Source organism: Zonotrichia albicollis, chromosome 14, assembly GCF_047830755.1.
Source record: "Zonotrichia albicollis isolate bZonAlb1 chromosome 14, bZonAlb1.hap1, whole genome shotgun sequence".
In the NCBI taxonomy this organism is placed as follows: Eukaryota; Metazoa; Chordata; class Aves; order Passeriformes; family Passerellidae; genus Zonotrichia; species Zonotrichia albicollis.
Window position 1 is genome coordinate 10963313 of NC_133832.1, and position 14733 is coordinate 10978045.

Sequence of the window (14733 nt, forward strand, 5' to 3'; positions counted from 1 at the left end):
ACTTTGAATTAATGCATATGAATAAGCGTTAGAGACTCTTGACAGTTGCTGCTGCTGCTGCTTCGTCTCTTCTGAAGTTACTCTTTGATTCCGTTTGCTTGGATTCCTGGCAACACTAATTAGACTGAACTGAGCCCATGGTGAACAAAGTCAGCACAGGCAATATTTAAGGAGACACTTAAATCCCATTTTTTACTTTCTGTGAAAATGTTCTGAACACAGATCTCACAGCTCCATCTCTGGCTTGCACTCATTGGGATCAGTATAGACAGAGCAGGAGCGCACTGATACACTCACACCCCTCTGGGTAGCTCTGCAGCAGTGAAAATGAAACTCATTGGTACTTACAGAATTGTAGAATATCCTGAGTTTAACAGAACCCACAAGAATCATCCAAGTGTGGCCCCTGACTGTGCACAGGACAGCCCCAAAAATTACACCATGTATCTAAGAGTATAATCCAAACACTTCTTGAACTCTGTCGGATTTTGTGCTGTTGCAGCTTTCCAGGAGAGCCTGTTCCAGTGTCCTACCACCCTCTTGGTGAAGAACCTTTTCCTAAAATACAACCTAAACCTCCCTGACACAGCTTCATGGTGTTCCCCCAAGTCCTGTCACTGGTCACCAGAGAGGAGGGATCAGTGCCTGTCCCTCTGCAGGTGTTGAAGACCACAGTGAGGTCTTCCTCAGTCTCCTCCAGGAACAAGCCAGGTGACCTCTGATGTTCCTCTTAGGGCTTCCCCTAGGGGGCTTTCACCACCTTTATAGCTCTGCTTTGGACATTTTCTAATGGCTTTATATCCTGGTGCCCAAAACTAAGCACAACATATCTAGAGATTAGATTTTTGTGTCACTGAGCAAGTGCATCATTAGGATGTGTTTGTGAGCATGTCTGCATACATGTTTGTGCACCATATAAGCATCTACACCACTTCTTGTAGTATTCTGGCTTTGACATTACCATAAAACTTCAAATCTATTTGTTTACATGAACCAGGTAGTTAATTTCAGTACATCTTCTGCATGGTGAAAAAATATTGAAAGGGTGAGAGCTCTGCTCATTTAATGAACTTTTAAGCAGAAGAAGACCAATTGTAAGTTTTATTGCTAATTAGCTATGTTTTCCTCACCAGAATTTAATTATAGAGTATGGTTTATTAAAATAACTAACATCAGTAACATGGGAGGTAGAGTCTGATTGAATTTTTCATTTTCAAGCCAGTTAATGAAGTGTCTTAGTGGTTTAGTAGAAAAGAAGCTGCTGTGCAGGTTGTTGTGTGCTTCACTGGTGAGGTAGGGAAGCCACCGCTGTTGGTGTGAACCCTGTTGTTCTTTGTCCCCTTACCAGTGTCCCCATGCAGTGCCTCTCTACTGTCCTTGGGTGCTCCTGAAATTGTATCTAGACAATTTGTACCAACTGTGGATACAGATCCTTTTTCAGGGATGTGAGCTATTATGATATTGCCATATTTGTGCTCATGAATTGCAAGTACTACAAGGGTGGTTGAGAAGAATAGAGATGCTGGGATTTGAAAAGTAGGTGACAGGTGTTTGTATCAGGCACAGAGTATATGACTTGTTCAGTGTTCTTGCAATTGACTTAGAGCTGACAAAATGCCTTTTTTGTTTCCAACTGTTATTTTATTTTAAAGATAACACAAGTATTCTGCAGCACATGGAAAGCTCAAATGCAAAACATATGAAATGCACTCACTGTGCAGCATTTTTCCAGACATAGAAAGAAGAGAGATATATATTGCTGGAAGGTAGCCAGTGGAGAGGTAGGTCCATAGCCACAGGTCCATTGCCAATTTTTCTGGCTGCTAAAGGTGATCATGCCTGTAGAAGAGAGATTGCTGCCCAATATCTCTTGTGTACATCAGAAAATGTGCTGCACCAAGCACAACATGAGCCTGCTATGGCTGTAGCAGAAGCATGGCTGTGGAAGTAATTTCACAGCACTTGTGACATCCCTTCCATCATATAGAAGAAGGAATATATATATATATAAATGTATTAGCAAGAAAATGTACTTTGTTTGATGGAAAACTGTGTGTGATTCTATTGACACACAGTCCTGACCCAATAAATATTAATATCATTCCTTATAGAAGGCTTCCTGAAAAAATCTATTCCCCAGCAAAGGAATGGGAAAATCTTGTCCTAGTTCTGTGATCTATTGCAATGCAGATAGGAGTGCTGTGACTGAAAACAGAGAAACTTGTTTTGGCATGCTCTGCCTTCGCTTTGAGGTTGTTTAAATTATTGAAGAGTACTATGAAGTGCTTTCTATCTTGAAGTTGATCTTTGTAAATTCTGTTTTAGCAGTAATATTAAACATATTCTAATTTTCTAATTCACTTTCAAAACAAAAATCCCAGTTCATCATTATCCTTGCATACAAAAGAAAGTACCTGGAGGATGGGAAGCCATAATTTCAGATTCATCAAAATGTAAATCACTTTATTATATAAGTCTATAGTGTACTGTGAATGTGCCTGTCTTTCATATAAAATAAATTTTAAAATGCTAATAACAAACCAAAACCATTTACACATCTGTAATACATTTTAGTCTGCGCCTATGCTGTGATGCTCTTTGGGGTAATTGACAGTAAAAACTTCAGTATACAAGGATCTCCTGCTGTATGAATTACAATGTTTGCTGTTTGTAGTAGTTTGTTCATATTCCTGGCTGTTGTCTCCTGAGATTTAAAAGAAACCCTGCTGATTTGCTGACACAGTGAGCTTTTTAATAGTTGGTTCCTGATACGGAAATTTAACTAAAATTGTGACCACTGGTTGCGAACTGACTAATGTATTTGTAGCATTTTCAAGTGCATGAATTTGACAATATAGTTTATAAACAAGATTTATTTGGGGTTGTTTTCCCCTGGGTTATTCTCCTGGATTAAAAATCTAATTTCAAATAGGATTGGCTTGTTGAAAATTTTGTCCTCATGTGCACTTATTAATACAATTTGCATTATCACGACCTGCCTCCATATGTAGCTTGTGATTCTGTACCAGCTTGGTTTGCCTGGCTCATTTTGATGGATATTGTGCTAAATTATAGGAGTTTTCTTTTGAGGTCTTAGATTTGGATTTTCTTACTTTTTTCTTTTAAATAATTTAATTTAAAACCAATGTCTTGAATGAGCCTAGAGAGGAAAAAAGATTTTGTTTTGGCTTTAGAGTTCCCTGTTTGCCCTGAAACAGGCGTTTTATTATTTTACTTCTTCACAAAATGATTAAAATATTTTTAAGTTCTATGCAAGTCAGTTTCTCTTCTAAATTTTGGTTATTTGGAGAAAAGCTGGAATTTCATTATTCAGATAATTGTAGTTAATTATCCTAAAATACACACAGCAGTCTGGGCCAAGTACATGATTTTAAGGGTGCATAGAGAAGCTGCTGCTTCTGCACTTCTTGCCTTACTGCCCATGAAGGATCTTCTCTGAGCCTAACATGTCTTCTCTTTCATTCTGCATGGTTCTGAAAGGAGATTGAAATAAATTCCCATTGATCAATCAAAATATTTAAAAAAAAAAAAAACACCATGAGAGAGAAAGAGAGCCCACGAATGATGGTGTGTGACCTAGAACCCTGCTCCTTTGCATTTTGGGTAGCAGTTTCTTTCTCTGATGACTTTGTAGCCTTTGTTGCCTGTAAGCTGTTCCTGCTGAATCCAGCACTTCATACATTTGTGGTGCTGTTAGGGCTCACACCAGTCTCAAAATGACTTGTTCACATGTGCTTCTGGGACTTCACACCCTCCTAACGGGAAACCTTCCCTGTTGTAGCCCTGGGAGGCTGAAGAGGCAAATGAAACCAGGTGCAAGTAATTCAAACCAGAATAACTCCATTAGCACAATCTGGAAGAGTTTATAAGGCAGTCTTGTTGCTGACAAGTAAACTGCAAAGAAAAGAGAAAAATTGAGTCTGACTGGAAGATGGAAAACTGCTTTCCCTTTCCTTGGTTTCTTTTTGTGTCCAGCCTGAATGCCCTGTGTTGTCGCCAGGTATGTAAGCTCTTGACTGAAGCAGAGGAAAATGAGGACTCTCTTAGAAAAACCAAAATAGTTAAGTGTTATTTTTGTAGCTGTTTCTTTCCTAGGCAGACCTTCATATTCTAATAATCTGTGACCTCTCACTTTAATTTCTTACATATATTAGAGAATCAGGTCAGCTCAGTTCCCACATCTAATAGCTTGTTGACAAGGAAAAAAATTAATCAGAATTGCTAGAGTGAAATAAATGACTCCAAAACAGCTTCCCCAAGGATACTGTTATTCTGAAATAAGTGCTCCTTTTTTTTTTTTTTTGATTGGCACAAAATCTGCTTGACTAAAGTTTGTCAGGTTTCTTAGGTAGACAGTGGTGAGCTTGTGGAAATTGATATCTTCCAGAAAATTAGTTGATTCCTTGAGCAAGACTTGTCACTGCCATAACCCTTCCCCTGGCAGAGCAACTACCAGTATAAAGCACAGGAAGAGATTTCAATGTCTTTATGACATTTTCACATCTAGTAGAATTCTCTCATATTTGTAGTCTTGGATGCTGTGCTGAAAAGCATCTGTAGCTTGATGCTTTTCAGTTCTTATTAAGAATACAGAGAGCTTCATTCCTTGGACAAAAGATAGATGAAACAATATTTTTTCCTTGCAGTTCCAAGCATGCTCTTCAAGTTTCAACTCAAAACACCTTTTTTCCTATCAGAGCACACTGAAAAAGACTCTGGTTTATGTTGTGAACTCCTCCATCCCTTCCGGTGTGCTTTTGTTTAGACTGGAGGCCTCTTATTGTTTCAGCTTCCTGACTTCCCAGCAGATTTCAGTTGCTTCCTAGGCTTTCCTGAATATAAAGTGACTTCTACACTCAAAGTCAATAAACTCAACATTGCCCTGTGAAGTTATTCTTCTGCTGCTGGCAAATGCCTGTTGTCTCCAGGATTTGGGGAATGTGGCAAGCACGCACTGACCTGTAGCCATGCCAGCTCTGCTGGAGCTGAGGGTCCTAGATTATTGTTGCTAGCTATCTACAGTTGCCCTTGGCTCATCTGTACAAAAAATAGCTCTATCTGTGATTTCCCAGTTGCAGAGGATAGATTTGTTAATTTTTTTTTTTGCTTAGGCAAGCAATTATCTTGCTCTAGGTCAGGTAAGGATTTTCAGATGCCAGGAAAGCCCATTTCATTATATGTGTTTGTTCTGTAGAAGGGCTTTTGCTTTCTTTTCAAAGTGAATGTTTTATGCTGCCATTTACTGAGCATTCACACAGGGCTCTGTTGAGAAAGCAGTAGGCTTGGCTGGGGATTGGTCTTGCACTCATTAAAGCCAACAACAAAACTCCAGGAGCTCCCCTGCTCCCTCCAAGAGCACCCCTGAGGTGCAGTTTGATAGACTTCAAAGTGTTGGTACAAACAGAGCATAGAAAGTCAAAGCATGAAGTGAAATATCTGACAGTATCAACAAAATATCTGAAATATCAACAGTATGTTGATCCTATAGCATTCCAATTTCAATACAAGGGAGATCCATACAGTGATGTGATGACACTGCGTTTATTCAGACCAACCTTGTTAGAAATACAAAATGTCTTTGTTGAAGGGTAACACGCCTTTATCTTGCTTTAGATGCAAGCAACACAGCTGCTAAGTCATACAGTGGATGTTGAAAAAGATTGTTGGACATTTTACCACCTCCTATTAAATCTGTTTCTGATTGAGTATGTAATTTAGCCAATTTAGACAATCTAAGCTGCTGATAGAAACAATTAAATATCAATAGTCCAAGCCCAATTTTAAGTTTTATTTAGGTGCTTAATTTAGATGCGCTTCAGTGTTTCAATTTTCATCATAAGCTTTAGATATTTAAGTAACTTAATTTCACCCGCAAGTGTTGCTGCAAATTTGTTCATGAAGAAATGGAGATTTCTAGAAAAATCTATTATTTCTTCTATTTTTCATACTTGAAAGTGGACAGAGGAGAAGTAGCTTTATTTTCACTTTCCAAATTTGCTTCCATGGTGCAAATATCTATAGAGAGGACTGTAACTGTCTGGTCAGTGGGATAGAGCCTGAATCTAGGTGTGCATTCATGTATCAGCTGCAGGAGTGTAGTTACAATTATGCCCTTTCTGGATCATTCTGGTATTGCAACCAATAAATTAAATGTAAATATCCTAAACCACTTGTAAAACTACTATAGGGCTTAAAGCAGAAGTTAAACAACTATAAGAAATACAGTTTTTTCTGCAGTGGGGACACTTAGGAGAATTGGGTAAATTTCAGGCCTGGTTACTGAGGGCTGGGTAGTGAGTGGATGTCCCACCTGGGGTGACCAGGCAGTGCTGACAGTGAAGGGCTGTTGGAGGGAGCAGCTGCACAGTGTGGTTCACATTGCACTGACAGGTGAAGTGTGGCGACTTTCTTCTGCCTGGTCTGCAGGGAACACTGTCCTGCTCTTCCCTTTTCACTTAGTAATAGGCTCTGTTTTCTCACTGAGTGAGGATTTGGTGAGGTGATACAGTGTTAATGACAGACAAATAACCCTCCTGGACTAAGCATGCTTTATTGAATGTGACTGTGTCATAATCAGCACGCCTTCACATTGATTACATCCCTCCTGTGCTCTCTGATAATAAATGCTTTATTCTCAGAACTGCTCAATTTCCTGAAGTTTCCATTCTTTCCATTTTAGATGGCTTGACAGACTGTGTAGACCCTGACTGCTGTCAGCAAAGCAATTGTTACTCCAGCCCTCTCTGCCAGGGTTCACCTGATCCCCTTGACCTTATCCAGCACAGCCAACCACCCTTCTCTCAGCATCCTCCAAGGCTCTTCTATGATCGAATCAGGTTCCTTATTGGGAAGGAAAGCACTCATGTAATCCCAGGAGATGTCTCCTTTGAGAGCAGGTGAGTCTTCTTTTAAATGAAAGACTTTCCGAATATTGAGAATTGCAATTTAATTATTTAACCAGGAAAAAATGGGGATACCTGGGTAGCTGAAAATTTTTTGCCAGTGCTCATAAAATACTTAAGAGGATAGCAAACTTTAAAGTCCCAACAGCTGAGGATCTTGGTTATCAGATTGTTGTTGCTGCCTGTCTGGTTGATGGAAGTGTCCCACCAACACACTCTTCTGCTGTTATTAACAAGAGTGACTGTTGTGAAAGGTAAGTTGTCTCACACTTGTAAAATCAGCAGAGGAAGTTCAGCCCTTCCCACTGAGCATACGTAATGGCAGGATGCAGAAGGACAAATTGGATTCACATCTGTTGTCTTCAGTCACCTTTCTGCCCAGTACAATTTGATTGGTATTTACAGTGCAATGAATTTAATATGTGTCACTTACATAAATTTAAAAACTTCCTTGGTTTTGCTACACCTTGATAAAGCAGTGTGGAGTTTACTGGTTTGTGCTGCAGGTTATCATGCAAAGAGTGGAGTGATTCCTGAGTGTTTGTGAGATTGACTTTGCCCTTTAACAGGAGGGAACTGTGCAGTAGAAAAAGGGCACTTACTCACTCAGAAAACCTGGTAACACATATTTTCTTGAACATTTGAAGTAGAGGGGCACATAAGTTTTTATGCTGCAGTTCACTTGGGAAGCTATAACTTACATGCTGACAAAGAGATCCACAAATCATCCACATCACCTGACTGTTACCCTGTCAACTAGGCCCCTGCATTAGATAAACCATGTTCCAGTAATAAGCACATAAGAATATTTTATTTTCACCCTACACAGCACTTAGTTTACAACCTCAACACAATCCTGCACACAAATTCAGCTCACTTTTTTCTTCAGCATTAATTTTTAATAAAGTAAATTTGTAAACCATCATTATTGATCTGAAATACCTAAACATTTAATCACTATCAATACTGTAACAGGATGTTATAAATATGTAGAGCAATAGGCCATGAAGATGAACTCCATGAGATGCACCCACCTGCCACTGGTGGGTCTCTTGGGGTGTTGCACTTATGAATCAGGCTTCTGTACTTGGGGCAGGGTCTTTGGCTGGCTTTTTATGCTGTTTAAACCAAAAGTCACCACTGAAAAAATTTCCTCATCAAAATGCCTGACAGTGGGGAGTTTCCAGAGAGGAGGTGAGTGCTCAAGTTGCCTGTACAGTGTTCTGTGACACTGCAAATGTTAGCAGCCAGATTGTACATAATCCCATCAACGTGCTTTTATAGATATAAGGAATTGATCTTTTAAAGCTATCATTGATGGGATTTAACTTGGATTTAAAAGCTGTTTCTGAGTATTTCATTTCTTTACTCTGTTACCTGCCATGCCTTTGAAGACTGAAGAGCAGTGAAGTCCCATGTGCAAGCAGCAGCACACTCTCACCACAGCTTCTGGCTTCCTGCCACTGAGGAGCAGGACTCTGCTGGCATTGGTGTATCTCTGACACCCCAGATACCATTTCCTCCCACTGTAGACAAATTCATAGTTATTTTGAGAAGATCATTGGGATGCAGATGGGGGTGGCTGCATCTTAGGAGTCAGGGCAGTGCCTGGAGATTTGTGCTGTGCTGTCTCCCCTGAGGTTTGTCAACATCAATCTGCAATGTACTGGGCACCCCAAAGGGTTCCTCAGTCCACACTTTGCTGGATCCTTGAGTCTTCCAGGCTGTTGAAATATTGTTCATCCAGAAGTCAAATGTTATTAAAAACTGCCAGAATTTTACTCAAGGATAAGAGATAAGCAGGGTTTTAGAAAGAGGCAATAGCTAAACTGTTGTGCTTCTGTTCAAAAATCTTCCTCTGACATTGCCAATCTGACTATCATCTTGTGTCGGTTCTTCTCCTGGGAATTAAGATTACTGAAAAAAATACAGAAAGACAACTGCTGCTACAGTAAAAAACATCAGAAATCTGCGATCTAGAAAGAATGCTTGAGGGGTTTTAATCTCCTTTGGGCTGTTGCTGAAAAGGTTGTGTCCAGGCAGATGATATTAACTCGTGGCTGCCTGCAATGGCACTGATTTTATAGCATTGGTGGTACAGCATGAAATGTTGGAAGGATTGGATGGAATAATGGCATGTATTTATTTTAGACTACTGCCATCCATTCCCACTTTTGCTCCAATTTTGCAAAGCCCTATCTGCCTTTTTTTTTTTTCATTTCCCTTTACAAGAAATCTCTGAGGCCATTAGGAGCATTAAGGAAGAGACATCTACCCAGTGTTTTCAGTCTTCTGATTCAAATGACATTGTGCAGTGTTTTACTGTACCACAGGTCAGTGGAACTCTAGTATGAGTGATGTTTGCATGACTCTGGCTGGAGACAAAATGATGTTGATTAGATCTTGGAAAGCTGTCAAAAATGGTGAAGATTATCTCTGTCCTTCATACTTGGATATGTTTGGTCTCTGCCATATCCTGGAATTTTCCAAAGAATCTGAAATAGTAAAGCTAGCTGTTCTGACACCTGCTGAGACATCTATCCCTCTGCATTTGCATCTTGGACTTTAGCTTAGGTCTAATATTTAATCATTTGGCTTATACAGTACAGTCAGGATGTTGCTTGAGCAATAGCTAAATACTACACCAAAAATAATGTTAAGGGGCAACATGTCTGCAAAACATTTTTCTTTTTGTTATGTCAAATCTATGTCATATGCATTGGGTTTTTACAAACTCCCACTTAAACTGTGGCATGCTGAAAGGCAGATGAGAGACATTCTGGATAAATGGAAATGTACTTGCTTACATCAGGCAGGGTTTTAACCTACTGCATCTAGCAGGGTGTAGCAGATTATAATGTTTTTGTCAACTTCTGTTCTCAGGAAGGTTTTTAGCTTGTTTCTTTGCTGAGGTTTTTTTTGTTGTTTTAATGCATGCTGCTGGCAAGCTATTTGACTCACTGTAAATTGCCCACGAAAAGGGTCCAGTGTATGGTACTGAATTAATTACCCTTCAAATGCTGCTTACAGCAACATTGTCAGCAGGAAGAAACGAATGTACCTCACTAGCCTTCAGCTTCATTTCTCTCATTGAAGATTTTAATCAGAAATGCAATACAGTAAATGACATCTTCTGGTAATGTGACACTTGCAAATTCACAAGCTGCTTGATAGAGTTCCATATCTGAGCCTAATGTCTCAGCCTGAGGTGATTATTGGAAACTTAACATGCAAAAAATAGCAGGTAAGTAGCAGCAGAGCAAGGCAGAATGATGGTAAAATAATAAAATACTTCACAAGTACTGAAATAATACATCTAACATTTAAACTTCTGTTCATATTTTAAATTAGAGATGTCAAACAAACTGCCTCACAGCAGAGACCTGAGATCCACAGAGTAGTGAGTTCCTCAGTTGCTCATGGAATGACCCATGAAGCATTGATAGAGGAATTCTACTTTTAGGCCACCTGCAACCAGTGGGAATCTCAGCTTTCTCTCAAAAAGCCAACTGCTCCCTCTGGAGTTGCAGATTTAGTACAGCTTGCCAGGGGACTGGGAACATTTTTAATGCATTTGAAAACACTAAGGCAGCTTATCCAGGGGCATGTTCTTGCCCAGCTTCACCAAATTAGAAAAGACATTTTTGCACTGACTTTCAAGTTAAAACAACTTGGAAAGCCTTAGGTCTGAGCTTATGCAATCATCACAAATAGGTGGCTGTTGGACACATAGTACAAGTTATCCCCCGTGAGAAAGCAAAGCAGGGCAGTCACAAGAGTGTGGAATAAGTCTTAGAGGCAGAAAGTACAGTGCATTGAGGAGACATCATGATCTTTAGAGGTTTCACTGCTCAAATGAAGAGAAGCAGTGAGTGGTAGCAAGGCCTCCAGCTCATCTGGGAAGAGGATGGATGTTGAGGCAAGGAAGCGTGAAGTGGCAGCTGACTATGAAGGGACATCACTGCAGGGAACATGCTCTAAAAGCTCTGTGAGGGAAGGAACTGAGGTGTGCTCTGAGCAGCAGAGCTGCAGGGAACGTGCTCTAAAAGCTCTGTGAGGGAAGGAACTAAGCGAGGTGTTCTCTGAGCAGCAGAGCTGCAGGGAACCTGCCTGGGGACGTGGGGTGTGCTCTGTCAGCTGCCAGGGCACTGGGAAACAACGGGAAACCAGCTGGGGGGCTCCTGGTTACCTCCTGAGCCTTGGAGGTAACTCGTGCTGGTCATGAAGGAACTGAAAAATGTTTTCATAGCTGCAGTAAATCGCCAGAATTAAAGCTAATTCTGATCAAATGCTTAGTCAAAGATTTAGTAAGTTCTGGTAATTCAAAAAGAGGCCAGAGAAGACTCTTCAACTCAGAATAGGTCATAAAGAGACATTAAATAATGAGGACAAATGTAGGAGCACAGAGGCAGGCTTAGGACATTTAAAATCTAAGAGATTAGAAAGACAATTCAGTACAGACAAATGGAGAATAATGAGGTTTATATGTCTTTATCACATACCGTAAATATGTGTGGCTTGTAAAATATGATGAATAAAATGGAGAATGTTGAAAGATAAGTCTCTTAATATTATTTATGAATTATGGGAAATAAAGTGAATGAGTAAAGGAAAGAAAGACCATGGATGGAGATTTTGATGAGCTTTTATCGTACAAATCTGTGTGCTTGATAAAATATGAGGACAGAGTAGCGTCAGAAGACTGGTCTGTGTGGAATGAACAAACAGGAGTGCAAGAATAATGCACTGAATAATGATTACTCCAAGGGGTCTCACTCTCACACCTAAGTGTGTTGTAAATATACGGAGTGCATTAATAAAGGTATTAGAAAAGAAAATGCACATCTGTTGATGTTAGAAATACAGGAAAATAATATAAAGAAGTATTATCTGCTCTAAGAAATCAGAGTAATTGGACCTGGCTGTTCTTTTGAGTGAGTCTTGTGAGTCTGTTGAGACAAACAGGAGCTCAATTGCCTTCAGTGGAGCAGCAGATTTTGGGCCACAAATAGGGCCACAACCCATTTACTTTATGTAGGAAACAAAACAGGTGATAAATCAGAACTCTTGTTTTGCATATTAGCAGTAATGCAGGATCTCCCATTCCTCTAGGATTTATCAGCGTCTTTTCATGGCCTGGTAGCATGGAATTCCTATTAGCAACTGTGGTGAATGCTGTAGTGGCAAAGAGGTTAATTTTTACCAGTTGTGTTTTCTCAAGTCATAGTCAGATGGGTTTGATGATATCATGGTGATAAATCAGTGTCCTGTTAGTGGCTTGGGAGAATGGGATATTAAAAAGCATGTCAAAATTTTCAGAAATTTATGTTCTCCAATTTCTGCATATGATTTCATTGGATCATGGTCAATTAATCTCTCTGGGTATATTTTTAAAATTCATATGTAGACTCCTAAATAATTTTTGTCTAAGGAGCTATTAAGTTTTTTCCTTTAGATCACACATTCACTGTGCAGTGGATGTGTCTTTTGAGGTTTGCCACAAATTTTCAAGTTAAGAAGGAAACATAACAATGCCTAAATTTATGCTTGTCATTTATATTGAGTAATTAATGCCAGTTCACTTCATAAGTATTGCATTGGTTTCGACCCTAAATGTCTTAATGTTAGTAAAAGACTTTTGCATACACTGTTCACTTCATTATCTCAAACTGCAGTTCTAGGAAATAGCTGCAGTAATTTCATGAGTTTCCAGGATCTGGGTTGGCTCAGCCAGTGGAGGTGTGGTGTAGCTGACAGCCCAGGGCAAAATGACTGGGAGGAATTTCAGTTGAATGTAGCTGTGTAAGCCCTTAGAAAATCCCACTGGGTCCTAATCTACATCATAAGGATATTTTATGTCTGTCTTCTCATCCATAGGAGACCTAATTCTTTTATGTTTCTTTATTCAGATAGGTAAAAAACCAAAGCCAAGAAAAAGAGTAATTTCTTCACCATTTCTGTGACTTAGGTGAAAGCAATGGTCTGAAAGGACAACAGTGAAAGTTCAAATTGGACAGTAGGAAGAACTTACCATGAGTAGAGCACTCATGCAGAGGCATTGGAATGGGTGACTTGGTGAGCTTATAGAGTCAGACAAGCATCTGTCTGGACTGATGTAGGCATAGTTGATCTAACCTGAGGCAAAGGAATGGACAAGATAAAGTCTTGTATTTCCTTTCAGCTCTCATTTTCTATGACTCCGTGATCCTGTTAGCCTCTGATTAGACACACTTAGTAATGAGTTCACTTTCCTGTCCATTGACTTTGATGTTTTCTGCTGTGCTGCCATGTTCCACCCTCTTCACTGGAATGTGAGGATAAAGTGGAAAGTGGGTGCAAGTCCAATGCATCCCAGAGGGAATTCAGAATAGCATCACATGTGATGGGGGATGGAGAAAAATGTATGTTACACTTGATTAGGCACCCTGTGAATTTACCTGTATGAGTTTCTGAAGTTCTGTGAAGCCAGTGTATCTCACTACTGCCTTATCACATTAGTTCAGCTTTTCTCTAATAGACAGCAATGCCCTATACCTAGCAGTAGAGAATGAGGTTTCATTCTTTGCTTTCACAAACCATCACTCCCTAGAGCTGCAGCCAGCTAAATCACACTATCAGTGAAACCTTTACAGTGCCATTCAGTGGCAGAGCAAATAGTACCCTAAAATATGTGAGTAAACAGGAACATTTTCTCCCTATACCAACAGTTCATGAGAGTCTGTGTGTCATCCTTATGAGAGAATGCTTTTTAAAATCAGTCTTTTGGGCTTGTATGACTTCTCTTCCAAAAATCAGCAGTCATTCTGATATCAAAGTGGTTTTGTCTGTTTGGGACCAAAGCACAGCCCAGTTGCTGTAATCAATGTCTTTCTCACCCTCCTCATGTTTGTAACTTGTTGCCTTCTACTCTTCTTGTTGCAGACGGGCGTGTGTCATCCGAGGCCAGGTTGTAGCAATTGATGGAACACCTTTGGTTGGAGTGAACGTCAGTTTCCTGCACCACAATGAGTATGGATACACCATCAGTCGACAGGATGGCAGGTCAGGCTTTCGTGTATTATCCTCCACTGGTTAGGTTTGTGGGGTTAAGGCCATCTGCCAACTTCTATTCATGTACAGAATTTTCATAGACATCACAGTTTGCAGTGTGGCTTGAGGATGACATCTGGCCGCCTGCTCTGGGAGCACAGTTGATTGGAGCTCTCTGTAGTGAAGGGACCAAAGAAAGAGAAGAAAAAAACCTAAACTGCAACAAAACTACAGTGACATTCAAACTCCTGGAGTCAAAATGTGCCAGGTCTGCTGTAACAATACCTTCTTGACATTGGAATATTTTCACAAGTCAGGTTTTCCAGGAAATATCCTGTCTTCTGCATTTTTTTGTTGTTGTTAAGTGTGAATCATCCAAGTAGTTTATTGAGGTGTCAGTGAAGTCAAATTCTTTAGCTGATCACCTGAGGCATACAAGGAAAAGTGGGAGCAGACTTTTTCCAAAGGCAGATGGTTAAATTGCTGTTCCATAACCAGCCCTGGCTTCCCTTCTTCCCCACCCTCACAGGTCTGAGTTCAGTTCTCAAAGCAGGTGAGGTTTCAATATACTCTATATTGCCCTCGAGGGCTGGCCATCCATTTGCAATAGGGTCATGACTTGCTCCTGAACTTCAATTAAGCTCTTAAGGGCAGTTTAAGACTTCATCTTCCTGGGCTGAATTGTGAATTACAGGAAATCTGAAGCTGTCTTCCAGCAGGGAAAAAGTGCTGCAATTTGTCACTGTTTCCACAATTTTTTTTTTTTGTTTGGCTTTGCCAA

General features: G+C 40.0%; 1 protein-coding gene across 7 annotated transcripts in view; it reads left to right on the forward strand.

Moving 5' to 3' along the window:
* TENM1 (teneurin transmembrane protein 1) overlaps positions 1-14733 on the forward strand; it is a 770124-nt gene that overhangs the window by 680742 nt on the left and 74649 nt on the right. For all 7 annotated transcript variants that reach the window (XM_026791932.2, XM_005484457.4, XM_074551699.1 and 4 more), the window contains 2 exons: positions 6701-6917; positions 13845-13964. In XM_026791932.2, the coding sequence (XP_026647733.2) occupies positions 6701-6917; positions 13845-13964 (337 nt within the window). The remainder of the gene's footprint in view (positions 1-6700; positions 6918-13844; positions 13965-14733) is intronic.